Source organism: Sturnira hondurensis, unplaced genomic scaffold, assembly GCF_014824575.4.
Source record: "Sturnira hondurensis isolate 20B ecotype Veracruz unplaced genomic scaffold, ASM1482457v3 Scaffold0016663, whole genome shotgun sequence".
Taxonomy (NCBI): domain Eukaryota; kingdom Metazoa; phylum Chordata; class Mammalia; order Chiroptera; family Phyllostomidae; genus Sturnira; species Sturnira hondurensis.
In genome coordinates this window covers 11595955-11621510 of record NW_028089294.1, presented here as the reverse complement: position 1 = coordinate 11621510, position 25556 = coordinate 11595955, and the positions used below count along the sequence as shown (strand labels likewise).

The window sequence follows — 25556 nt, the reverse complement described above, 5'->3', positions numbered from 1 at the left end:
GTTTCCCCTTGGAAACTTAATGGCTCGATGGCTCATTTCTTTTACCACTGAATGACACACTACTGCATGGCTGTGCCCCAGTTCGTTCATCGTTCCCTACTGAGGGGCATCTTAGTCGTTTCCAGTTTGGGGCAATGTTCAGTTACTACAAACATGGGCTTGTGTCTCCGTTTCGATGAGTGAAATTGTGTCACTCTTTTTTTTTCTTGAACAGTCTTGCTTGATTTTTATCTATTTTGTTACTCTTTTTATTTATTTAAGGTGTTATTTCTTTATGTTTAGAGAGAGGGGAAAGGAGGGAGACAGAGAGGGAGAGAAATACCGATGTGTGAGAGAAACATCGATTGGATGCCTCTCTCATGCCCCCAAATCGGGACCTGGCCTGAAACCCAGGCAAGAGCCCTAATTGGGAATCGAAACGGCAACCTTTAGGTTCACAGGCCAGCGCTCACTCCACTAAGCCCCACCAGCCAGGGCATTGTTACTCTTTTTAAAGAACTAATTTTAGGCTTCCCTAATCTTTACTTTAGTTTTCTGTTTCATTGTTGTATGCAGGCAGGCCTCGGAGACATTGCAGGGGTGACTCCAGACCCCTGCATTAAAGGGAGTCCTAATCTTTGGTCAATGGAGGCCGTTGCTTTCAGTTTGTAAAAGACTCAACATCTGTGAAGCTCAGTAAAGCGAAGCACAGTAAATGAGGTACACCTCATAACGTACTGTAATGTTTATTATGTTGTGGTCTACTCTGTTGTTTTTCTGGCTTCCTAACTTAGAAACATTAATTTCTCAGCCTTTCATCTTAATATAAGTATTTAAGGCTATGAGAATATTATTCAAGCCCTGCTTTTTTTTATTTTTATTTTTTTGCTGCATGCCACAGGCTTTGATATATAGTGCTTTCTTACCATTTGGTTCTAAATATTTTTGTCGAGATTTGTCACTCTGAACTTGCAGTGTGATCTGTCTGCCAAATTATGTGATTTTCCCCAGTAGCTTGAGTATAGGTGCAGGAAAAGTGGAAAATTAAGGCTGATCGAGGCATGGAGCTTTTCCAGGAGAGCACATCCCAACCATTGTATCTAATTTCATACCTCACGTATCCACATCTCATTTTCTTGGTACATCTCATTAGGCAGTCTTTCTTTAATTAGAGTCTGTCTCTCATTACACTTTCTTCATTTCTCTACAGCATCTAGCACACGTATCCATCACTAAATGCCACTGCCTAAATTGACTAGTGATGCTGGGGGCCGGGAGAGTTTCATGGGGACCTTAAGAGATGGAGACAGGAAGAGGACAAGGCAATTAACAGGCCTCAGGAGCCTGAACTGGCAGAAATGGTCGAGCGTCTCTTTCAGAATGTGGAAGTGCCGATAAACTGAACTAATCTGCCATTCTGAACTCTCGTGTCATCCCACCTTTCACAATTGCCCACTCAGTAAATCTGTCATATCCATAATTATACTGGGCCCTTCCTGTAGAAACTAAGGACAAGGATTGTTTTCTCCCTTTGAGTCGCTTGGAGACTAGGGAAAGGAACCACTGCAGGAGGCAAGATGACACAGATGAGAGACACACGAGAGCAGAAATTCAGACTCAAGAAGTGGCCAGGGAAACAGAAGCCCTGGATCGAGGCCCATAGGGATTAAGGCAGTGTTTTGTTCTTAGCTGCAGGGTATCCCCTCCGTTAGTGGAAAAGGAAACAAACGTAATAGGTTGCACTCGGCATTTATTTTAAGTGAAATAAGCTAGCACGAACAAAAAGTAGAGTGTAACTTTACTTTAAAAATGTGTATATGTGTGTTTTAGGTCATGAGATAAAATATGGGGGTCACAGTCAAAGAAAAAAGTTTGAAAGACTGGACAAGAGGCTTAAATCAAACATCTAGGTTGTACTGGGGGTACTGAAGAGGAAACATAGTGAGAATATTTCACCAAGAAGGAGATAGTTTTAAGTGAGGTCTTACAGGCACTGCAGGAGAGGGTGAAGGACATCCCAGGGGGAGGGTGTACAAAAGGCATTTCCAGGGAACAGCAGGAGGTCCATGAGGATGGAACCTCACGTGGCTGGGGAGGGATGGCAGACAGAGGAAGGTGAGTTGAAGCTCCATTGTGAAGGGTCTTACACATCAAAAGTGGGCAGGTTGTACTTTATTTTGCAGGCTGAGAAAGCTTTTTAAAAACGATAACCCTGGTTTCTGGTTTCCCTTGAAGCCCACAGAGCATACCATCACGGTACCATTTATTGAGCACATGCAGTGGGTTAGCGTTGAACTTACCCATATGCATTAGCTCAGGTACTGATTAGCACAATAACCACTAACATGGTAGGTATTATCATTATCCTCATTTGACAGATGAGCAAACTAAGGCTCAGACTTTAAGTCACTGCAGGTTATTCACGCATCTATCAAGTTTAGGGAGTGGGCAGGTTTGTCTAACCAATTCCCCGCGACCATTTCCTAAAGATGGAGCCTCTGGAGGGGCCAACAGCAGTCCACTCACCCGGCGAGAGACCAGAGGCAGAGGATGCTTGGCTCCCACTCTGCTGCTTATGCCTCAGGCCCAAGATCACTTTTTATACCCCTGGGAGGTGGTGGAAATGGCAGGTGGAGGAAATGGCAGGTGGGGGTTGGGGAGCAAGGTCAGCACCTAAACTCTCTCCCCTCTTTCATCAGCTCTTCCTCTCTGTCTTACCCTTTCCCCACTTAGTATGCCAGCCTTCTTATGTCCCTGCTTCTTTATAACACAGGGATAATATTGTTACCATTTATTGGGGGTATAAATGACAATTCCACAAAATTTTTTTAAGACTTTGAGAATAAGCTACTACTATTGAGTAGTTCATTTTTTCTTTTTCTTTTCTTTTCTTTTTTTTACTTGCAATGTAGGGCACAGTGTTACAGCTAAATTTCCCAGAGTCAGCTGCCTTCTGTTATGCTTATTTTCATTATTTATATATGGAGGCAATGAGGCACTAGGCAATTAAAGTCAAACGGCAAACTACCGCCTAGCTCAGTTCTTTTTTCATTAAACACACTTTCTCCTCCCTGTCTGATCTCAAAGGCCAGCCTCAGATGTAGGTAGATCAGGAAACTACCTACTTAAAGATCTGAAAGACGCTAAAAAGTCTTTACCTAAAAATGTCTCCCTCACATGTAATTCTAATTCTACACACTCCCCAATAGCCTCTTTGAAACAATACATCCTTTCCAACTCACCGAAGGTGTGAGGTTCCAGAGAGGGTAATTATTTATCAGCTAACTAATTAGTCTGTCACGGAAGCCACCTGCCTCCAATATCCTGCAGAACCGAGGAGGGGCCTGAAGAATGACACCCAGGATGATATGATTTGATGGGTTAAGGACCAGAACTTATTTAAGGGACTTTATTTAAGATAAAGAAGATGATCAAAACTATGAACAATAAAATGGGCAATAAATACTAATCTACCGACAAATGAATGTAAAAAACAAACTAAGCAAACAAGAACAGAGACAGAATCATGGATACAGAGAGCACTTTGAGGGTTGCCAGATGGGAGGGGAGTGTGGGGGCATGAGTGAAGAGGTGAGGGGATTAAGAAGTACAAATCGGTGGTTACAGAATAGGCAGGGGATGTAAAGTACAGTACGGGAAATGGAGTAGCCAATGAACTTATACACATGACCCGTGGACAGGAACAAAGTTGTGGGGATTGCCTGAGGGAGTGGGGGTGCTGGGTGGTGGGGGCAAAGGAGGGAAAACTGTACAACTATAATAGCATAATCAATAAAATATAATTAAAAATGTTTGTATAATGAAAGAGGAGGCAAAAATAAAGACAGAGAAGGGAAGAAGGGAGAAAAGGAAGGAAAAAAGAGAGAGCCTTAAGAGCCCTGTTAGGACCCACTCCTGTTCTCTTAGTTCTGCGTAGGCACCTACCTAGAATTTTCATCTCGGCATCTTCGAGTCCCCAGTTTTTCAGCCCGAGTTTGGCGAGTCGCGGGGCCCGCTCCAGCTGCCCCAGCAGCCTGGTCAGACTGACCCGGACGTCCCACCACCAGGGCAGCCTCAGCACACTTAGCTGTTCCAAGACGTGCAGCCTGTCAACTTGAAGGACCAGAGACCGGTTCAAGGCTTGGATCCATCACAAAATGCATGAAGGATGAAGACACATGGGAGAGAAATGGTCTTTCTCTCTGCAGCCTACTCAGTGTGTAATGAGAATCGACTTATTTTCCGGGTGATGTTTTATGGGAAGTGTCCAAGAATATACAAACATTATGCAGGATAGTTTAATGAAACTGCATAAGCTGACTTTCAACAAACATCAAATCATGGACAGTCTTGCATCATCCTCGCCAAATTCCCTCCTGTATAATTAAATCAAATCTCAGACAGTGAGTAGTAATTTTTTTCTAACATAATCGCAATATTGTTGTCATACCTTAAAAATCTCATTACTACTCCTTAAGCAAGGTTGTTTTAAACAGCACCTACTCTCAGACGCTAGTTCCCTAGAAGGAGACAAGCAGGTGGCAGCCTCAGGTGCAGTGAGCACATGAAAACTGGTGCCTCGGGGGCCCTGTGCCTGTGCTCCAAGGACAGGTTAAGAAAGGGCTACATGACTTCCTTAAGGCGCAGCTAATGAGGCACAATTGCCATTCTTACTCAGTTCGTGTAGGGCTTCGTTTCCATCCTTTTCCAAGTGATTTTCAGATAAATCAAGAATGCTGAGTTTGGCCAAATTGTGAAGATTCTGAGCTGCAAAAAATGTTTAATCCAAAATAAAAAGACCATCAGGGAGCTATATATGCATTTTTAAGTATCCTTATAAGAATTCTGAGCCCTTCCTTGTCTTCTTTGTTGATAGAGTACAAATCATTATTTGATTGGATGAATTAATTTTGATTTGATTAATCCCAAACGTATCTGAATAGGTTTAACCACCAACTGCCCCAACTGTGACCAAATGGACAGATATTTCAAGGTCCTAAGTTCTGACGAATACACTTCAGCTCACATAAAGCCTAGAGCAGCCTGAACTATAATTACGTCACTATGGGAAGGCACTCCATTTCTCTGAGCCTCAGTGTCTCCATTTTTAAGATGAGGGAGTTGAACTAGATAAACTGGGAGGTTACCTCCAATTCTTAAATGTTCTTATTATGCAGGAGAAACAAAGGAACAAACACCAACCATATGGGAGGAGCTGTTCTTTGTGTACCCAGGTGTAGATGATTGTGTTAACGTTATAGTTGTGACGTTAATAATAATAACTTAATAAGGATGTTGGCTGTGAAATGCCATCACTCCATCTATGAACTGTTCAGCTCTTTTTCTTTATTGCAGGTACAGGTACTCTCCTCTTTTCCAAAGTTCAGTATGTTATTTCACTGTGACAAAACAACCTACATTATTAGTACCATTTTTGCTAACTGAAAGGAATCCAAAGAGAATTTCACTTTTACAAAAAAGACAAAAAAGAAAAAATAGCATTCAACGTTTGTTTTGTAGGGAGCCTTATAGTGAGGCAGCCAGAGTGGCCCCCCGCCAAGTTCCTTCCTGGGATCTACACTCAGCATCTCAAAATGTTGCCACCAGAGCTTTAAACCCTGTCTGAGAGCATCTGTGCTTTATCTTGATTTATTGTGCGTCTCTTAGCAACTGTGTCCTAAGGTATAAGAAAAGCATGAGGGAGGTAAAAATTTTTCCAATTAAAACTAATGGTAATTGCTTGTATGCTTAATGCCCTTTTCTTTTATGAAAGTTTTCATAGAAACATTCTACTTTCTGATAGTGGGGACACCTGCATTTCTCACGGTTGCTTAATGTAGTTGAAGTTTTCCCTGTCGAGACTGATTAGAGACCTGGCTGATGTGGCTCAGTGGTTGGGTGTTGTCCCACAAACCAGAAGGGTACAATTTCCGGTCAGGGCACATGCCTGGGTTGCAGGCCAGGTCTCCAGTGTGAGAAGCAAACGATCACACATTGATGTTCTCTCCCTCCCTCTCTCTAAAAATAAAATAAAATAAATTTTAAAAGATTGATTAGAAAAATCTCCTTTAAAAAAATTAGTCAAGTTTTTCATGAATACATACTCTTGTTATATTAGCTATTATTAATTTTTATCAATCTTATGAATCTTTTTCTTAAATATCTTCTGCAATTTGGTACTTTAATATAAAAAACCTTCAGAACTCTTAAAAAGGGGATGGTTGCTATTGTTAGTTGTGAAGCCATCTCTTCCCAGTGGCAGGTAAAGAAGTACAGGAGTGTTCTCATCGTTCTCTTGCTCCCAGTGCTTCTCTTGCCCCTTCTAATCATGGGTTTCTCTAGCTTTTGGTTCATGTTAGCATATGAATAATCTCAGTAATTCATACTGACTCCCAGCAGTTTTATATTCTGTTTTTAAAAGGGCTGCACCATTTCCCCCCCAAATCTAAATATACAGAACATCTGAATTGAACATATCCAGTTTATCCAGTAATATGCAAAGGGTTTTTTCATACTTGTTTTTCATGCACATTCTATAAGAGCTCAAAAGACTCAGCTCCTATATTCATGCACAGTAACTCTATCTTAACAGGGCAATCCGTAAGAACTGGAAACCTGAAAACATTTGAGGAAATCCCTCTCTCTCTGCTTCTCTATTATTTATTTATCCATTCACCCAAATATTTTTGAAAGCAGTTATTATGTAAGAGGACATGTTTCAGGCACCTACTTCTTTTTTTTTTTAAGATTTTATTTATTTATCTTTAGAGGGGAAGGGAAGGAGAGAAGGAGAGAAATATCAATGTATGGTTGCCTCTCGTGAGTACCCTGCTGGGAACTGGTCTGCAACCCAGGCATGTGCCCTTGACTGGGAATCGAACTGCGATCGTGTGGTTCGCAGGCCCGCACTCAATCCACTAAGCTATACCAGCCAGGGCCAGGCACCTCCTTTTTATTTCTACCTCTTCATCTTCTCTAAAAATTATAACCTATTCAATTATTCTGAAGTTCTCTATTATCCATCTATAATACATTTTCATTCCAATCATGCAGAAAATCATTAAAAACAGACTAGATATTACCTAGAAGTCTTTATTATCTTTTCCAGTTTCTCTAAAAATTAGATTTCTGCTTGAAGGACTTAGCATGCATTACTCTAGAAGCATGCCATGCTCTCCCACACTGTTCTCAGTTAACGCAGCAACAGTTACCTAGAGTTTTCACAGCATTTGCTGACAGGCAGCAGGAGATTAATTGGATTTCTTCCAGGTCACAGGGTTCAGCTGACAAAGCCTTTACTATGTAATCCATTCCCTCCCCAATGTCAGACAAGCGGGTCAAATGAAGTAAACACATATTCTTCAGGCTTGTCAGACCTTCCGCTGCAAAAAGATCGAAAGGAAATGCATGAGGATATCAAGTGAGATTGATTCAACCATAGACTAATGGACTAAAAAGAAGGCAACGAACAGTGGCACAGAGCCCTTGCCATGCTCTTTCTGTGGAGACCTTGAGTTATTAAAAGCCTAAGAGAGTAGTTTTCCTTTCAACTATCACTTACTGATCTCCTGAGCCATACAAAGGTCACTTATGTTGAGGTCTTCTCTTCACAGCATGAGAAAAACCATAGGAAATATATAGTATTTTAATGGATATCAATGGATACCTTTACCATAACGTTTTTCATAGAAATGTCTTCTGAGTAAGTGCTGTCTCTTTAAACCCCTCAAAAATCTTAGAAGGGGTGAAGGCTGAATTCAGAGGGGCAGTGTCGGGGCTTCAGTTCCTGGGTGTGCCGTTAGTCACCGTTCACAGCCTCAAGAGCCCTGCTTGTGTTCGCATGGTAGAGGCCCGCCCGATGCTCTGCAATGAAGGCCCCGTGCAGTGCGCATGCTCAGCCAGGAGAAAGATGTATCTTATATCAACAGTATGATTGAACACATTCTAAAATGTCCCTTGGATTGACTGGGTGTGCCTTTGTGTCATTAAAGTAATTCTTTATCTTGGTGGTACTCTAACCTAATGGAAAGAACTACATACTGTTTTAATAGTAGCTACCTTGCAGAACTTTGGGAAGGTTGCTGATAATGTGTATAATGTATTTAGTGTGATACCTGGCACAAAGTAAGTGAATTTAATGGTTGTCTTGGGAGTACACACAGCTTGGAGGTTGTGAACATGAGCTCTGCAGTCAGTTTGATTCCTGGATTCTGTACTTCATGATGGTATAGACGTGGGCAAGTTATTCGGCCTTTTAGCTGTGGTTGTAGGGATACTTACACCTATGTACCAGGACTGTTGTGAGGACTGGATGAGAAGTGTGTAGACGTGCTTGATACCGTGTCTAACCTGTTGCACAGCAGCCCTTTGAGGTATAATGAGTTTAGACTGGTTCGGTCGAGTCCAGACGTTGATTCTTTAATAACAAAACCAGATTTTCTCAGGTAGGTGTTTTTCTACCCTTTCTACCAATGGGTGAGAACTTGGGCTAGTCAATAAACTGTTCTAGGTTCCAGCGGCAATAAAATGAGAGTTGAACTAGATGCTCTTAGGCTCCTTCAAGCTCTGATATTCTGTGTAACTCGTAGGCATGCCATAAATGTTTGCGGAACACTGGATTGATTTGATTTTTCTCATGTAGGCTATATAATGAAAAAAGGTCAGTCGTGTTTTAATGACAGGGTAGGGTTCTCTTTAGACAAACAGAATAAAAAAGAACAAGGCCGAGGAGCATTTAACTGAGGTCTCAAACAGGGCAGGAGGAGGAGCCAATAAAATAAAGGGAAACCAAGATTTTCCTCCCTAGGAAGCTGTTGAAAAACAGCTTCAACAGGAAACCTCCCTGTCCTGGAAGGCAAATCATGCGTTCTGCTAATTTTTGAAGTTTTCTTGATCCACATTTTTTCTTCTTCCATTCCATTTTTTGATTTTTTTACTTCATTATAAAACCACCATATAAACTTTTTAATATTACTCACATGCTTTAAATGTAGCCAATAATGTATGAAGTTTTACTGAATTATGAAGCCACAGTTTAAACATTTACTTTGTCTGCAGGCTTTAAATACAGGCAGACTCAGCCAGCCAGGAAAGTCAAACATATCATGGCTTCTGTTCTCAAAAGGGTTATAATATAGTTATGTGCAATTTACATAAAAAGGCGCCGAAGGATTGGCATGGGAACAGAGGAAATGTCTAGGAAATCCAGTCTAGTCACAAATGCATAAAGGCATCCTTGCCTTGAATAGACACAACCAGTGTCAAAGAGCCTTGAGTTAACTGTCCTTATCATCAAACTTATATTCATTGGAAAAATTAGAAAAAATCTCACCTAGTTTTATAGCATCTTCCTCATTCATCGTAATGTTATCCAGCATAAGCTTCACGAGGTTCTTCAAATTACCCAAGCTGCCAGTCAGACCACCTGCCAAAGGGAAGGAAATTGGACTGTGTTCAGTGTCATTTACTACATTTCTGTTACCAATTAAATTATTTTAATTGTCATCATGGGCAACAAGTGCTCATGAAATGAATATAAAAATGTATGGTGTTTGGTCAGAAATGGGCATCTTCCTTCCTCAGCTAAAAGCATGTTCTCCAAACATAATGGAACCAGACTGGCAAGCAATAACAGAAAGGTAACAGGGAAATCTCCAAACACTTGGAAATGAAACAACTCACTTCTAAATAAGCATGGATCAAATAGGAAGTCTCAGGGAAAATTCAACTTGAAAAATACAGAAATAAAAATATAATATCAAAGTGTGCGACTAACATACTACTTAGAGGGGGACTTATAATATTGAATTCTTATGTTAGAAATAAGGAAAAGTATCAGATCAGTAACTTAAGCTGACTATTTAAGAAACTAGAGAAAGAAGAGCAAAATAAGTCCAATGTAAGAAGAAGGGAGAAATTAAGAAAGATCAGGGCAGAAATCGATGAAAATTGCAAACAGATAAACAGTAGGAAAAAAATCAGTTAAAAAAGTTGTATCTTTGAAAAGATCAATAATGTTGATAAATTTCTAGCAAGACTGACAAAAAACACATCACCAATATCAGAAATGAAAGAGCGTGTCGCTACAAAGACTGCAGATGTTAAAGTGATAGAGAATAACATAAACAAATATATACACAGAAATTGGACAGCATAGATAAAATTGCCCAATTTCTTGAAAACCGCAAACTACTAAACCTCATCCAATATGACATAGGTAACCTAAAAATATTCCTATAAAACTATTAAGAAAATTGAATTGTAGTTTTAAATTTTCTAAAAAATGAAATTGACAGGCACATATAATTTAACTTGCAAATTCTACTAAATAATCAAAGAAGAAATAACACCAATTCTGTAAATCACTTCTACAAAATAGAAGGAGGGAGATAAATGGTAATGGAAAATATAGTAAAATGTTAAAAATGAAAATAAATATATAAAATAAAAAATGAAGTAGAAGGAAAAATTCCCAACTTATTTTGTGAAGCTCATTGACAAATATGAAACCCAGACCAAGAGAATTAAAAAAAAAAAAACTCAGATCAATACAGGGTATCACTCATGAGTATAGAAGCAAAAGTCTTCAATAAAATATTACCAAGGAATCCAACTATGTGTAAAAAGAATATTGTACTGCCACCAATTTGCCTTCATACAGAGAACATAGGGCTATTTCAATATTTGAAAATCAGTCCGCGTAATTCATTATATTAACAGCCTAAAGAAGAAAAACTACATGATCATACAAATTGATGCAGAAAAAAATTTGACACAATCCAACACCACCTCATGATAAAAATTCTCAGTAACCTAGGAATAGAAGGAAACTTCCTCAGTTTGATAAAAGACATCTACCGAGAACGACAGGTAACATTGTACTTCGTGGGAAAACCTGAATGCTTTCTCCCTGATGTCAGACACAAGGCTGGGTATTCACTTTCACCTCTCCTGTTCCGTGTTGCGCTGCAAGTCATTACCAGTGCGATAGGAAAGAAGATGAAATAAGAGAAATGCAAATTATCAAGGAAGAAACTGCTCGTTTTGGAGGAAACATGATTGTCTATGATTAAAAATCTATCAAAACAAAACAACTAAACCCTCCTACAACAAGTAAGTTTAGCAAGGGTGTAGCATACAAGATCAACTCACAAAAATCAATTATATTTCTCTATAGTAGCAATAATAGTTGGCTACCGAAATTTTTTTAAATACCATTTATAAGAACTCTGAACAAATGAAAAGTTAAGTATAAACCTAATAAAATATACACAGGATTGACATGATGAAAACTACTAAAAGATGATAAAAGAAATCGACAAAAACCTAAATAAATGGAAAGAGAAACCACACATATGGATTGAAAGATTCAACATAATATAGATGTCAGTTCTCCCTAGCTAGGTCTATAAATTTAATGCAATTCCAACCAAGATCCCAGGAAGAGTTTTTGATAATATAAACAATGTGATTCTAAAATTTATGTGGGAAGGCAAAGGAACTATGCTATAAAAAAAGAACTTTGAAAAAGAAGAATAAAGTTGGAGAAATAACACCACCTAATGTTACAACTTAACTCTAAAGCTACAGCTACTAAGAATTAAACTATATTAAAGCTGTATTAAAACTATACAGCTACCGAGATATTGTGGTATTGCCAAGGGATAGATAGAGTATTGGCAAATGATAGGTCAACAGAGAATAAAGTCCAGAAATACACCCACACAATTATAGCCAAATGATTTTGGATAAAGGTACAAAGGCACAAAGGCAATTCCACACAAAGGAATAGCCATTTTAATAAACAGAAAACTGGATATCCATATGCAAAAAAAAACAAGCCTTGATATAACCTTCACATCTTACACAAATGTTAACTCAAAATGGATCACAGGTCTAAATGTAAGGCATAAAACTTCAAAATGAAAACAGGATACAATCTTCATGACCTGGGGTTAGGCATGACACCAAAAACCCGATTGACAAAAGAAAGAGTGGACTGCAACAAAATTTAAAACTTTTTTCCTATGAAAAACACTGTTAAGAGAATTGAATAGACTAGCTAAAAATTGGGAGGAAATATTTTCAAATCACTTTTGATTTGAATGACAAAGGACTTGTATCCAGAATATATAAAAAACACTCAAAACTCAACATTAAGAAAACAGATAACCTAACTAAAAGATGGGTGAAAACTTGAACAGACACTTCACCAAATAGGATATATAGTTGGCAAACTATCACACACCAAGTTTTCAACTTTATCAGCCAACTGTGATGGGATATCACTACATGCAGAACTCTGATTGCTCCACATCCTCATCAGCATTCATATCATCTGTTTCGTCCTTATTGTAGAATGGCAAAAATAGAAAAATAGAGACTACCAAGTGCTAATGAAAATGCAGAGCAACTAAAGCTCTCATATATTGCTACTGGAAATGTAAAATGGTAAGCTGGAAAATAGTTGGGAAATTTCTCTACAAGTTAAACAAACATTTGTCATATAGCTCAGCAATCCCAACTCAACGGAAAATTTATTTCCACACAAAAAAAACCTGCATAAGAATGTTTATAGTAGCTCCATTCATAATTGCCCAAACTAGAAATAACCTACATGGTTGATGGGATAAACTGTGGTACATCCACACAATGGAATACTATTCAGAAATAAAAAGGCGTGAACTAGGAGGAGTCCAAAGAGACCTGGAGAACAAGAGTAAAACCAACCTTGGATATAAATGACAGGGAAGAGGACTTTAGTCATAAGAAAGAATAAGCACTGATGATAAACTCCAATGTCAAAAAGGGTCAGGGAGATAACGCTGTTATAAGAAGTACAGCAGGTGGGGCTCCGTGCCTAACAGGATTCTGTGTCTTCTCCAGAGAGCACTGGAGCAGATGATGAGGCTCTAACAAATAGTTACCCAGTGGGGACCTGGTCCCTCACTTGTCAAACTGACAATTCCTGAGAGACGTGAAGAACTTGTATTTTCACATGATATCTCCTAATTTCAAAATGCCGGCAACAACCGCTTCAGGAAGAAAAGTCATGGATCGCAGGTGGGAGGGGAAGGACACTTTTCACTGTAGATTGTTTTATAATTTGGACCATGTGAACAGATTACTCGAGAAATAAAGTTTTAAAAAATTAGGAACAAAATATTGGCAGACATTAAAAAGAAAATTCTAAACACTGTGCAGGCCAATTCAGCACATAGGTGACTAGTATGCATGATTGTTATGAAGGAATAAGCCATCAAGAGGAGACAGTGAGCTTCCTGACACAGAAGGTAGTCTAAGAACGTCTGGGTGACTCTCTAGAATCTCATGAAGGGATTCCTGCACTGAGTAGGAGGTTGCAAAAATTATCTGTACAAAAAATTCTAGATTCTTAAGTCACAGAAAATGTCTTCTGTGGGTGACAAGTGCAGCAGAGCACAATGGGAAATCACTTGTGAATGAAACATAATCTTAAATTACAGTCAAGTAGGGTGAGGCTCCTGCCAGCCGCGGCTGCACACGACACAGCAGCTCCTGCTCCCGAGACCCAGGCCGATCCACACAGGTAGAGCAGACGCTCATCTTTAGTGTTATTTTGAATTAGGGGAAAACTCCTCTTTACCCAAAACGACTGTCCCTGCATGTACAGGCCTGAAGTCTGACATTCATGTTAAACAAAATCTGTTCCCAAATCCGTTTTCAAAAGGAACAATACTTGGGGTGGGGATGTGGCTACGTCTGCTGTGCAATTTCCTAGATGAGGATCTAATAACACGACTAGCCACTAGCTCCTGCAGGTGATCAGTTTACAGACTGGATTTCCTCCCAGACTCGAAGGGGGAAGAGGAGCCACTGGCAGGGAAGCCGTGGATGCTGGGTGGAGATGGAGATGCTGAAGGAGGGGAGATTTTGCCGAAGGTGAGCCCGACCACTATGCAGGGTGGGGTGAAAGTAGGTTTATAGCTGTGAGAATGTGAAATGCATATACACACATGCAAACACACACTGTGCTATATAAACAATATAGCTATTCAGTCAAACCATATAGTTTCAGCTCTGGAAATCCTCTCTAGTGCCTCCCAATCTGACAGCCTTCCCCCCACATGGATCCCCCTCCAGCCCTCTCTCCTCCCTCTCAATTCCTGACACCTGGTAGAAACTATTAAGAAATTTAAAGCAAAACTATGCAATCTCTAATATTCCATGGTACTTAGCCAGGTTCCATTACAGCTGCAGTCACTGGTGTTTACAATACCTGGCAACCGTTGCGTCTGTAGGTTGTGGATACTCAAGGTTTTCAGGTTGGTCACTGAAGTGATGTGCTGCTCGTCTTCTAGGGTGAGGGGACTGGCCTCCACTGTGAGGGAATGGATGTTCTTACAGGTTCTGAGGACCGAACTGAGGTTTCCAGCCATGCCTGCGCATCTCTTAATGGACAGTCTGAGGCTTGTAGCAGAACTGAATATTTTCCCCAGATACTTGATATCTTGCTGATTTAACTTGCTGAAATCCCGGAGTGTGACCTCCAGAGTCTTGAACTCCTGCTTCCAGTTGAAGAACAAAGACACAGCCCTTCTGGGAATGTAGGTTCCAGAGGACTCTTCCCTGTGGGTCCCGCTCATGTCCTCTGTGGTCTTGTCGCACAAAGTCATGGCTCCCCCATAGAAGTCCAGTTTGATGAAGTCCAGGGCACTTGCACAATTAGGCAAGTGTTCAAAGAAGTCAAATAAGTAATCAGGGATGTTCTCTGAGTTGATATATAGGCTCTTACCATGAAAGAAAGCTTCAAATTCTTCACTCAGGTCTGATTTGGATATACTCTCATGAAATAAATTGATGCCACACTCGGTAAAGGAATTGATATTTATGGCTTTCCGAATTTCTTGCACAGTAGTGTTTTTCACATTTTGCATAGATTCCTGCCTCCAGAGAGGCCTCTTGGTGACGGAAAGCCCAAGGAGGCTGCCATGTTGGTATACAGCTGCAAGGTGTTTCAGAACAGTCCTGGCAGCCTCAGCAGACGAGCCACATGTGTACAGGAGCAGGTTACTATACTTGGATGTAATGTCTGAAATGAAAACCATTTTCTGCAAATGACTGTTCCCCTTGGTCACCTCCTCTGGCTCCTGGGACACCAATAAGCTGCTGAGTCTGCGTCCTGCCACGTACTCCTGGAATGATTTGTGAAAGAATTTGTACATTGGCTTGAACCGTTGAGCTGTGTATTTGCAGAGGAGTCCAGTTGTCAGTAGGACATCCTCATTAACACTGGACACATCCTTCGGTTCAAAATCAAACCTGTGGTTGAACACGCCCTCCAGAGCTAGGTCTCCACAGTGGTTCAGGCTCCGAGTGAAGTCATTTGCAGCAACCCCTTTGCGTTTGTGCCTGTTTTTATGTATCAGCAGGTCGTAGAAGGTACAGAACAGCGTTGTTTGTGTGTGAGAGTGGAACTCACTTTCCCCCATCTGGATTACACAAGTGATGACCACAAAGAGTGGGGTCTTCATCAAATTCCTCAAGCACCTGGATTTCTGAATCTGGAGCACCAAGCCTTCTGCAAGCTCCGTTATCAGCACCTCCCGGATGAGGGCTTGGGCACTCGCCTCCGTCATATCCCCCACCTCTGCAATCAGGGCACCAAACTGCCTGATGTGCCTCAGGCACTCAGTGGTGGTGGTGACCACAACCATATTCTTGAAGCGGTGGTTTTCCTTTATCAGGGCTTCAATTTCGGGGCAGTTCTGGGCCTTGAATTCATTGTAGCCATCAAGGAGAAAAAGAACCCTCCGGCGCAGCTTCAGCAGCATGGCCATGAAAGTCTGCTTTCTGACTGTGTCAGGTATATCCAAGAGCTGATCACACAGGGTTTCAAAGAGCCCACCCTGGGCCCTGCTCAGACGGACGAAGAAGACTAACTTGAACTTGGTGAGAGCCCTGCACTCTCCAGAGGCCCAAAGCATGGCGATTCGCTGTAGCAGCGTGGACTTCCCTTTGCCCGATTCCCCTTCAATGATGCAGGGGCTCTGCAGAGTGTCCAGCAGACCACACAGGGTCAGCTGCTCCAGACGGTGATGGTGTTGGTCCTTCCTCCACAGAACAGGTTCTGTGAAGGTTCTTTTTAAGTTAAAAATAATGTCAATATCTTCACCCAGGGGATAGAAATTCAGAAAAGGCGGGGAACAGTATAAATCTTTTAAATTCTCAGCCAAATCATCTAAGTCTTCTTCTGACATCTGATGAAAAAGACCTGTTAGGGAAGAGGGGAGGTTAAAGAGGACCCCGTTCGGCGTTTTCCTGAAACCTACAGTTCAGAGCAATGAAGGGGGGAGTGGCGCTGAGAATCTCCCATTGGTGATGGCAATCTCCTTTCCCAGTCCTCGCTAATACAAGGGGTTCCAAATACTCACTCCTGCTTTTCCCTGTCACCCTTTGCCTATCCTCCCCTTTTGCCTGCTGTCTCCTCCTTTCCAGCACCCAGTCTCGTAGTGGCTAATTGGGAATCGGAGGAACCTGTGTTTTGGTTAAGACAAGCACATGGAATAATGGGGACATGGCTGAGAATGATGCCTAGGGGTAACTTTCAGTGGATCAAGCCTTAACTTTGATTAAATTCTGTCATGAAATAATTTACCAATTGAAAGAAATAACAACGAAATGACTATTTTACAAAGAGCAGAACCATGGGTCTGTAGCCAGTCAGCCTCTCTTTACCACAGTGCTTGGATCATGGAGTAGGCCGTCAGGTGAGCCCTCATCACACTAAGGAATGTTAGAAACCACTGCTGCATGGACTTGTTAGGTGCCTTCACTGTCCAGTTTGACTCTAAGGTGGGGCTAATCTAAACCATCTATTCCCTGATCCTGGAGTTACCTATTGGCTTCACCATCAAGCCATCGAATGGGAGTTTTCTTCTGAGATTGCCTGAGCTTTTCCCGACCAGGACAAAATCCACCTCCCAGGGATGTGAAGAGGGAGGAGAGCAGAGGCTCCGTCCTGAGCGTCATGGACCTTCATCATGGTTTCGTCTATTTGCGGAACAGATACAAGCAAATCGATACTTACTTTGTCCATTCAAGTCCTGAAACAGAGGATAGTTCCACTTTTCAAGGGATTTAAGAAAGAGGTTACAGGCTTCTGAGCCCTTCTTCAAAATCATGTGAATGATCCCTCTTGCAGCGTCCTGCTCGACCTTCTCGCAGCAAATGACGTTTACTTCTTCGAAATTCAGAACATTCCACACAAAGAGCTCATCTACAACTTGCTTTATAACAGTGATTCCCATCCTTTGAATGAGAGCTTGACTGTTCTCCTTAATGAAATTCACTGAGGACATGAGGAAATATATACATATTTATTCACATATATAAAATATGAGTGTTGTGGGTCCAGAGCATTAGGGTCACAAATTTTCCCCTTTAACACCATCTTGAGTTACAGAGATGGCAAATCCTTGAATTCCAGGCCTTCAGGAAAAGCTCTGCAAAGCCCCTTATCCCTAGCCCCTTGGTGAGCAAGATAGTTTTTCTTTGGTAATGAAGTAAGGTGAGCAGTCTCATTCCCCAGTACGAGCAGGTCCACAGTGAAGTCTCAGTGGGCATTAGAGTAATGACACTGATCTAGGATCTGCCCGTTGGTACCATCTGTGTAACCTCGGCAAGTTGCTAAGCCTCTTTGAGGCCACTTCAGAACCGTGCTGCTCAATCTTGCACCCACTGGCCCTCTGGGGGTAAAGGCCCTAATCTGTAGCACTTAGAAGCCCCCATGTTATAAATGTTATCACCACGGCTGATTTCAAGCTAATCGTGTATGTCAACTGGGTAGCTAAAGTCATGAAAATTCAACACTGACATCTCACAAAACAGTAGGAACCAGCTCCAGTACAGCACTGGTTCCTTACCTCTACAGTAGTGTTGAGAACAGTTATTTTACCTTACAAAGTTGTTGTGAGAATTCATGTGTGGTATCTCATACAAAGTAATAGTTGAAGACATATTAGCCACTATTTGCTGGCATTATTCAGCTGTCACCACTCAAAGGAGTAGTGTATTTTTTTTTATTTACTTGCTTTTGGAGAGAGTGGAAGGGAAGGAGAAAGATTGATGTGTAGAGATACAGTGATTGGTTGCCCCTCATGTATCCCAACTGGGAACCTGGCCTGCAACCCAGGCATGTGCCCTGACTGGGAATCGAACTGGCAACCTTTCAGATTGCAGAATGGCCCTCGATCCACTGAGTCACACCAGCCAAGGCAAGAAAAGCATATTTTATCTCCCATAGCATATTTTATCTCCCAAAGCATATTTTATCTCCCATAGAATTTGGTATTTTCTGAAGAGGATCGCTGCCAAACAGTTGTCTGTATGCTCTTCAAGTACTCTCACCTCTTGTGGTGCCTGGGGAAGCTATGGCATTTCAGTGTCTGGTTCTCCAAGTTCCACCTCTCAAACCCCAACCACACTGTAGCCAGGGAGTCTGTGACAGCTCAGTGGGATATCTGCCTGGTTTTCTACTCTGAGACACTAGCTGCACTAGTTTTTTCCCTGAGCTAGGCTGCTCCTGGTTTTCAAATCTTTCTTGACTCATCCAAGTGAATATGCTCCTCCCGAAGGACCTGAGGCCTCTCTGGTTCACAGGCCAGCACTCAATCCACTGCCACACCAGCCAGGACACCTCTCTGGTCTAAAATGCACCATCAGGCACTTGGACTCTGAAGATCACATCCCAGCTTGCCTTTCTCTGTCCATATCTCTCCTACAGACCTCGGTGGGAATGTTAGGATCACATCCCTGTCTATATCCTGTCAGTGAGTCTCATCCCTCTCCCTCTGAGCTCTCGTCCTTTGTACAGGGATTACTTCTAAGTCTGGATCTAGTCACAATCTTCATTTTACAGCTGAAGAAATGTCGCCTCAGGAAAGCCTAGAGACCTCCACAAGGTTACAAGACTAGCCTTTTTGAGGCTACCTTTCTTCAGCTATAAATTAAGACATTGACTTTTCTATATAAAAGGCTCATGAAGCTCTGTCTGGCTGGTGTAGCTCAGTGGATTGAGTACAGGCCTGCGATCCAAAGGATCGTGGTTCGATTCCCAGTCAGGGCACATGCCTGTGTTGCAGGCCAGTCCCCAGCAGGGTACGCCTGAGAGGCAACCATACATTGATATTTCTCTCCCTCTCTCCTTCCCTTCCCCTCTAAAGATAAATAAATAAAATCTTTTTAAAAAAGGCTCATGAAAAATACTGAATAAAGTCACATATATTAAAATGTTTTAAAACGTGAAAAGTGTACTCCTATATAACTGTAAGATGTTCTGTTACTAACCATGGTGTATCTTCCCGTGTGTGGACTACCATATTCCTCTCTTAAGTAGTTAGGTGAACACAGTGATGCTGGCTCATTCGTTCATTCTTTCTTCCTTTCATTCATTATTTATTCAAATCAGAATATCTCTTTGTCTGTACCAGCACTGTACAGTAGAATTTTCTGAGATGATAAACATGCTCTATATTCCTCCATCTAATAGACATCATGCACACGTGGCTTACTGAGCACTGAAAATGTGGCTAGTGTGCCTGTGAGACTGACTTTTGAATGTTATTTGATTTTTATTTATTTAAATTCATATTTTGCCCTAGCTGGTGTGGCTCAGTAGATTGAGTGCCCACCTGCAAACCAAAGGGTCACTGGTTTGATTCCCAGTCAAGGCACATGCCTGGGTTGCAGGCCAAGTCCCTTATAGGGGGCACATGAGCAGCAACCACACATTGATGTTTCTCTCCCTCTCTTTCTTTCCTTTCCCCTCTCTCTAAAAATAAATAAATAAAATCTTTTAAAAATTCGTATTTCAATAGACACATGGCTAGTGGACACTACATTGGACAACACAGGTCTGTCTATACCCAGTCATCAAAGAGTTACATTTTGGTTGCCATTGAGATTACACCATGTTGCTTCACATCGCACTTGGCAGGTGTAGCTCTCTGCTGTCTGGCTGGGAGGATGTGGCTAATAGGTGATGGCAAGGGACCAATATTTTAAAACAGACACCTCATAGCTCTTTGTGTAAGTCCTATCCTACTGTGGTTCTGCCTTTTATCGTCGGCTGCCATGTTTATAACTGAATTCTCAAAATGACACAAGAATATTTACTGGGAATTCTACCTACAACGGGTCAGGGAAATGCCTGCGTTGATTTTCCATTCAGTATCATCAATATTGGGTAGCAGGCAATAAACCAGACACATTTTACTTCTAGCATACTTACTTGTTCTGGAGAGAAGCCTTCCACCCTTCTATAGCTGAGTAGACGGTATTATCGCCAAACGGAAAGGTCCAAGATGATCCCAAGATTGGCCTCTTCTTTCTGTAAAACTGCTCCTCACTCTGTAAAACTAACACGCAGAACGAGAAACTATCAGGCAGCAACCACGGGCACTTTCATACTAGTCCTTTTTTATTTGTTTCCACACACAGGAAGGACACACTATACATAATAGTCAACCTGTGGGGGGCTTTTTCTTTTATTTATTTATTGATTGATTGATTTTAGAAAGAAGGAGGAAGAGAAGAGAAAGAGAGAGAGGAAGGGGGGGGAGAGAGAGATAAATGTCTATTTGTGGTTCCATTTATCTATGCATTCATCGGCTGTCTGCTATATGTGCCCTGCCCGGGGATGGCACCCTCAACTTTGGTGAATGGGGATAACGACTAACCAACTGGGCTACCGGGCCAGGGCTAAAATGTATTTTTTATTGTGAGTTGAGGTCAATAAAAGTTTGAAGGGCAGTCAGTGTTCTAGGGTAACCCCAGGGGAGGCATATTTAATTCTGCTTGGCAGAAGTGGCTTTTGTGTTGTTCTCAGAGGAAATCAAAGCTTGCCAGGCAGTTATGGGGAAACCCTGTTTCAATGCAGAGGAAGCAGCACAGGAAGGGGAAAGAGCTTGAAAACCAAGGTTGGGACAGCACATGAGTGTAAGCAAGGGCCTACTCTGGTGTCAGGACTGAGTTCAAACACCAGCTCTGTCAAGAGACTCTGACAAGAGTTCAAACACCAGTTCAAAGACTCTGACAAGCTGGGAGTCTTTGCCTCATACACAGAAAGTACTCAGTAGATGGCGTGTACTATCGTTTTTTTTCTTTCCTTTCTACTTCCTCTAAAAAGGAGTGTGTAGAGGAACTATTGCTCCACTGACTGGGTCAGAGGTTAAGAGAGAACAGAGAAAAGAAGATAGGGGAAGGATGTAAGCTCCTCATATTCACTTGTGATCAGAATGAACTAGTCCCGGAGTTGGCCATGAAGTCACATTGTCCACTAAAATAACCAATTATACTTGAACAATAATTAAATTTAAAAAAATAATCAATTAAAATTGCTACCTGTACCATCAAGCAGGAATCTCAGCCAATTCTGAAAATGCCAAAAATTCATATTCATTTTGGCTACAGGTAGTATTTTTCCTACTTACAGAAAGTCTGTGACCAGGTCAGAGAACTAAGTTAAAGGCAATTAACTAGTTATTCATTGTTCTTGAGAATAGAATCAACGTGTAGTCACTGGTGCAAAAGACAGGGCTGTGACGAGTTTGCTGCCCTGGATCATGGCTGCGGCTCTGAACACCTCACCCCTTAACCAAGCTGTTCAGTGAATAATTGAATTGCGTGGAAGAAGACCCTTTCCTACACTGTACTGTGGAAAATAATATTCAGAACTATAGTAATTCTAAATATGGACATTTCATTCCAAACGTTTACATGTGCTCCTCAGAGACCCAAGGTTTCTCAGGAGCTAATAACCCACCTCTGTGGATTCTTCCCACCACGTACGGATGAAGTGAGGGAAAAGGCATAGACAGTAGGAACAGAGAGGCAGTGCGCAGAAGTGGGTTTGGGCTTTGACATTACAGTCCTGAATTCAAATCCACACTCTGCGGTTTACTAAATGGGTACCCTTCCCTTACAGAGTCTTGCTGTCTTTACCTGAGACACTGACATGAATAACGTCCCTCTCCTCAGACTGTTGTGAGGGTTAAATGGGAAAGTGGTTGAGACAGAGAGGGTCAGTGGGTGCTATCTACATTCCTATTTAGTAAAGACTCTAGACCAGAATGTTCTTAGATTTTCAACGGTCTCCAGAAATCTCACATATTATTGTTAATATTAGTGTTGGGGGTGGAATTGTGGTTTCCCCAAATCTGCTGAAGCCCTAACTCCCTCGGGACATGGCTGTACGTGGAGATAAGACCTTGCGGAGGTAATTAGGTGAAAACGAGGCTACTAGGGTGAGCCCTCAAGCAATCTGACCGCTGTCCTTAACAAGACCATGAGATGTGTACACACAGAGACCACAGTGGTGCAAGCTCAGAGGAGAGACACCACAAAGGCAGACATCTGCAAGCCAAGGACAGAGGCCTCAGAAGAAACCAAACCTGTCGGCACTTTGACCACCAGTCTGTAGCATTTTGTTATGGCAGCCCGAGCAGACTAATACAATTAGGATTGTAGAAGTGTGCCGAACTATTAAGAGAACAGGAGACCAATTGCAATCTACTTCTGTAGACCTGAAGCATGTCAGTTAACCTTTCTTCACCAGATTTTCCACTCATCTAAATTAGGGTTTAAGGATTAATTGAGATAAAGTATGTAAAAACTCTATTAATAGTAGGTGCCCTATAACAGTGGGTTCCTTCATTTCTCTCCAGATCTCAGTGATTTTCAACCTTTTTTATCTCATGGCACATATAAAGCTAATTACTAAAATTCTGCAGCATGCCAAAAATATTTATTTCTTAATGATCTGAGAAAGTAGGTGTAATTTAGATTGATTTACAGAAAATAATAATAGTAATTACCTATCCTTTTTGCTCCAAAATGACTTTTTTAAAAAGTCAGGTGCCTATGCTTACATATAAGGATTTCTGGTATCAAGAGTTAACCAATCAGATGCAAAGTTATTATGTGACGTGATGAATAAGATGCAACTCTATTATATGACCTATATATTTGTGGTTCAAAACGGGACATTTACACTGGATAGCTATTGCTGTGTTGGCTGTTGTTATTTGTTTAATTTAACCTAAGGGAAAAGAGGTCGGTGCCCTGGACTAAATAGTCAGGTACTGCATGTTTTAAAACTCCTTGTGTGATTGGATGACCTGAGTAGTGCCCCTAGGTCCTTTTGGCTCACTTTCTGTGATTCTAACAATAGTTTTAGGAACAAAAGTAGGTTTCTTTCCTATAAGCCCAAAAAGTATGTTCAAAGCTCTTTCCCTCACTTTGCCTTATAGTAAAAATAAATGCACCCTTCTGACTTACTGTATATTTACACATCAATTCCACACAACCTAATGAAAGCCCACCAGGCCAGACTAACCACCCATAAAAGTTTTCCTGCAGGCAAATCCAGCCATGCAAAACCACAGTCTTCAGTATTAAGGCTTTTATACCCCCAGACACAGCTTTATATAAATGTAAACCCAAATTTTAGTATTCAGTTCCAAAACCCATTTAAAACCCAATTTTCTCTCCCCATAGTACCTGGCTGAACAATCCAGTCGCCCTGTTCTTGGTGAAGCAGATGCCTTTAAAATAGTTTCTTTTTATATGCTTTCTGCTTCATTTGTGAGGGCCTGTGTCCTGTGGATTTCGGGTCTCCATGTTCTGTGGCCAGGAATTGCAAAGGCAAACACTGTCAAGTTCATTCTCTCTTTCTCTTCCTGCCTCCCTGCCTCCCCCCGCCCCCCCTCCCACCCAAAGCATACATAGTAAGAATGATTTAGAAACAAGTTCTACTGTTCAGAAAGGGGAGATGACTGTAAGTGGAAGTAGCCAAAGAAGTGAAACCTGAGACTTAAAGATGCAAGAGCTAAAATAAATTAGGAAAGGAATCAGTTACTCATTTGTTCAAGACATATACATCCTATTGGTACTGGCTTATTTATTCCACAGCTTAAAATGAAGCACAGTGTTTTGAGCATTTAATTTGCATTAATTGTTATGGTTAGAGAGAGACAGACACAGAGAGAGAGACAGACAAAGACAGACAGAAAATGAGCCGGTTTGGTTGGCTAAAGTACATTGCTACTGCAGTCAAAGCCATGCTTACCGTCTGTACTTTGGATCACAGAAGACTTCTAGCAAATGCATACTCACTGCCACCAGGGGCCTGGGCAAGGTTAGCACAGGGCAAATGGATCACCGCTGTCAGTTCACTCGCCTGTCGATGCACAGGCCATTCCTCTGAACACAAAGAGCCGCAGGCTCCCACTGGACAAACACAGTCAAAGCTTGTAGTCACAAACTCCAGGAAGCCAGTTTCCCTTAAGTTTTGGAAATGGAGACATCTCCTGGTATTTCTTGAGCAGGGCATGTCAGACCCTTTGGCATCTATGGGCCACACAGGGAGAAAAGGAGTTGTCTTGAGCCACCCATTAAATACACAAACACTAACAAAAACTAATGAGCGCAAAAAAGTTTTAAGTAAACTTACGATTTTGTGTCTGGCTGCATTTATAGCCATCCTGGGTTGCGTGCTGCCCACAGGTCATGGATTTACACCCCTGGGTGAGAGAATGACATTTTTGTGTAATTTCCCCTATCGTTATGCAACTGACCATCAACTTTTTAATGTTACTTAACTTCCTGATTCAAAAAGAGCATTCTGACATTAACTTGCCTGACATAAAGGGATATCTAAGTTTCTTGGTAAACAAATTTCTATATTTTAGGTTTTCTGTGGGAATAATAGCAGTGTTTCCCAACTTGTGAGGTGTGCTTCTGAGAAGTGGAATCAAGGGCTGTGCTATCAGGTGAATTTTTCAAACTTTAGTGGGACCTATATGTAAATATATGTTCACAGAGAAAAAAACTGGGAAGCTGGGTACCAAAATATTAACTGTGCTTATCTCTGGGGGTAGGATTATAGGTAACTTTATTTTCTTTTATTGCTTATCTGTAAATTCTAATTTTCTGCCACAAACATCTATTACTGTTGTAATAACAAATGATGTAATACAGGATAAAAATGGAAAATGTAGAAATGTAGTTGTAGTGGGCCGTGCAACTCTATCAGGTCTTATTCTCTGGAAACTGTAAATGTTGTATTTTTGTAGATGTGGTTATATTAAGGATCTTGAGATGGGCAGATAATTCTGGATTTTGAGGGTGAGCCCTAAATGCAATCACATGTGCCCTGGTTATTCTGAGTTTTCATTGTACAAACTGCCTGTCGAAATTTTTTGCTTCTTCTCTGTAAATCAACTTTGTTGAATTATAGTGTATACCTATGAAAATACACCTGTTTAAAGTTGTACAACTGGATGAGTTTGCCCAAGAACACTCCAAACATAATATAGAACATTTCCACGGCCCTAAAACATTCCTTCAGATCTTTCTTTGGCTGTTTTCCTGTCCATCAGCTCTTGTCACAGACAGCCACTGATCTGTGATCTGCTTTTTTTCACTGTAGATTGGAATGTATCTGGTTTAGAATTTTTCATGAATGGGATCATAAAGTATATATTCTTCTGTGTCTGTCTTCTATCACTTGGCATTAAGGTTTTTGATATTCATTCATG

The 25556-nt window shown here is 41.2% G+C and overlaps 1 protein-coding gene across 4 annotated transcripts in view; it reads right to left on the bottom strand.

The window, feature by feature from the left end:
* The window catches only part of NLRC4 (NLR family CARD domain containing 4), a 29298-nt gene extending 4933 nt beyond the window's left edge, over window positions 1–24365 (bottom strand). The window contains exons 1-9 of one of the 4 annotated variants that reach the window (XM_037066623.1): window positions 24086–24365; window positions 23518–23640; window positions 20249–20355; window positions 17048–17308; window positions 14237–16231; window positions 9311–9403; window positions 7191–7361; window positions 4654–4746; window positions 3925–4092 (exon numbers count right to left, since the gene is read on the bottom strand). In XM_037066623.1, the coding sequence (XP_036922518.1) occupies window positions 3925–4092; window positions 4654–4746; window positions 7191–7361; window positions 9311–9403; window positions 14237–16231; window positions 17048–17308; window position 20249 (2782 nt within the window). In that variant the 5' untranslated portion in view covers window positions 20250–20355; window positions 23518–23640; window positions 24086–24365. Of the gene's footprint in view, window positions 1–453; window positions 672–3924; window positions 4093–4653; window positions 4747–7190; window positions 7362–9310; window positions 9404–14236; window positions 16232–17047; window positions 17309–20248; window positions 20376–23517; window positions 23695–24085 lie in introns of those variants that run through there. The other 3 variants (XM_037066626.1, XM_037066624.1, XM_037066625.1) reach the window with 3 other exon arrangements.
* Between the last annotated feature and the right edge of the window lie 1191 nt (window positions 24366–25556).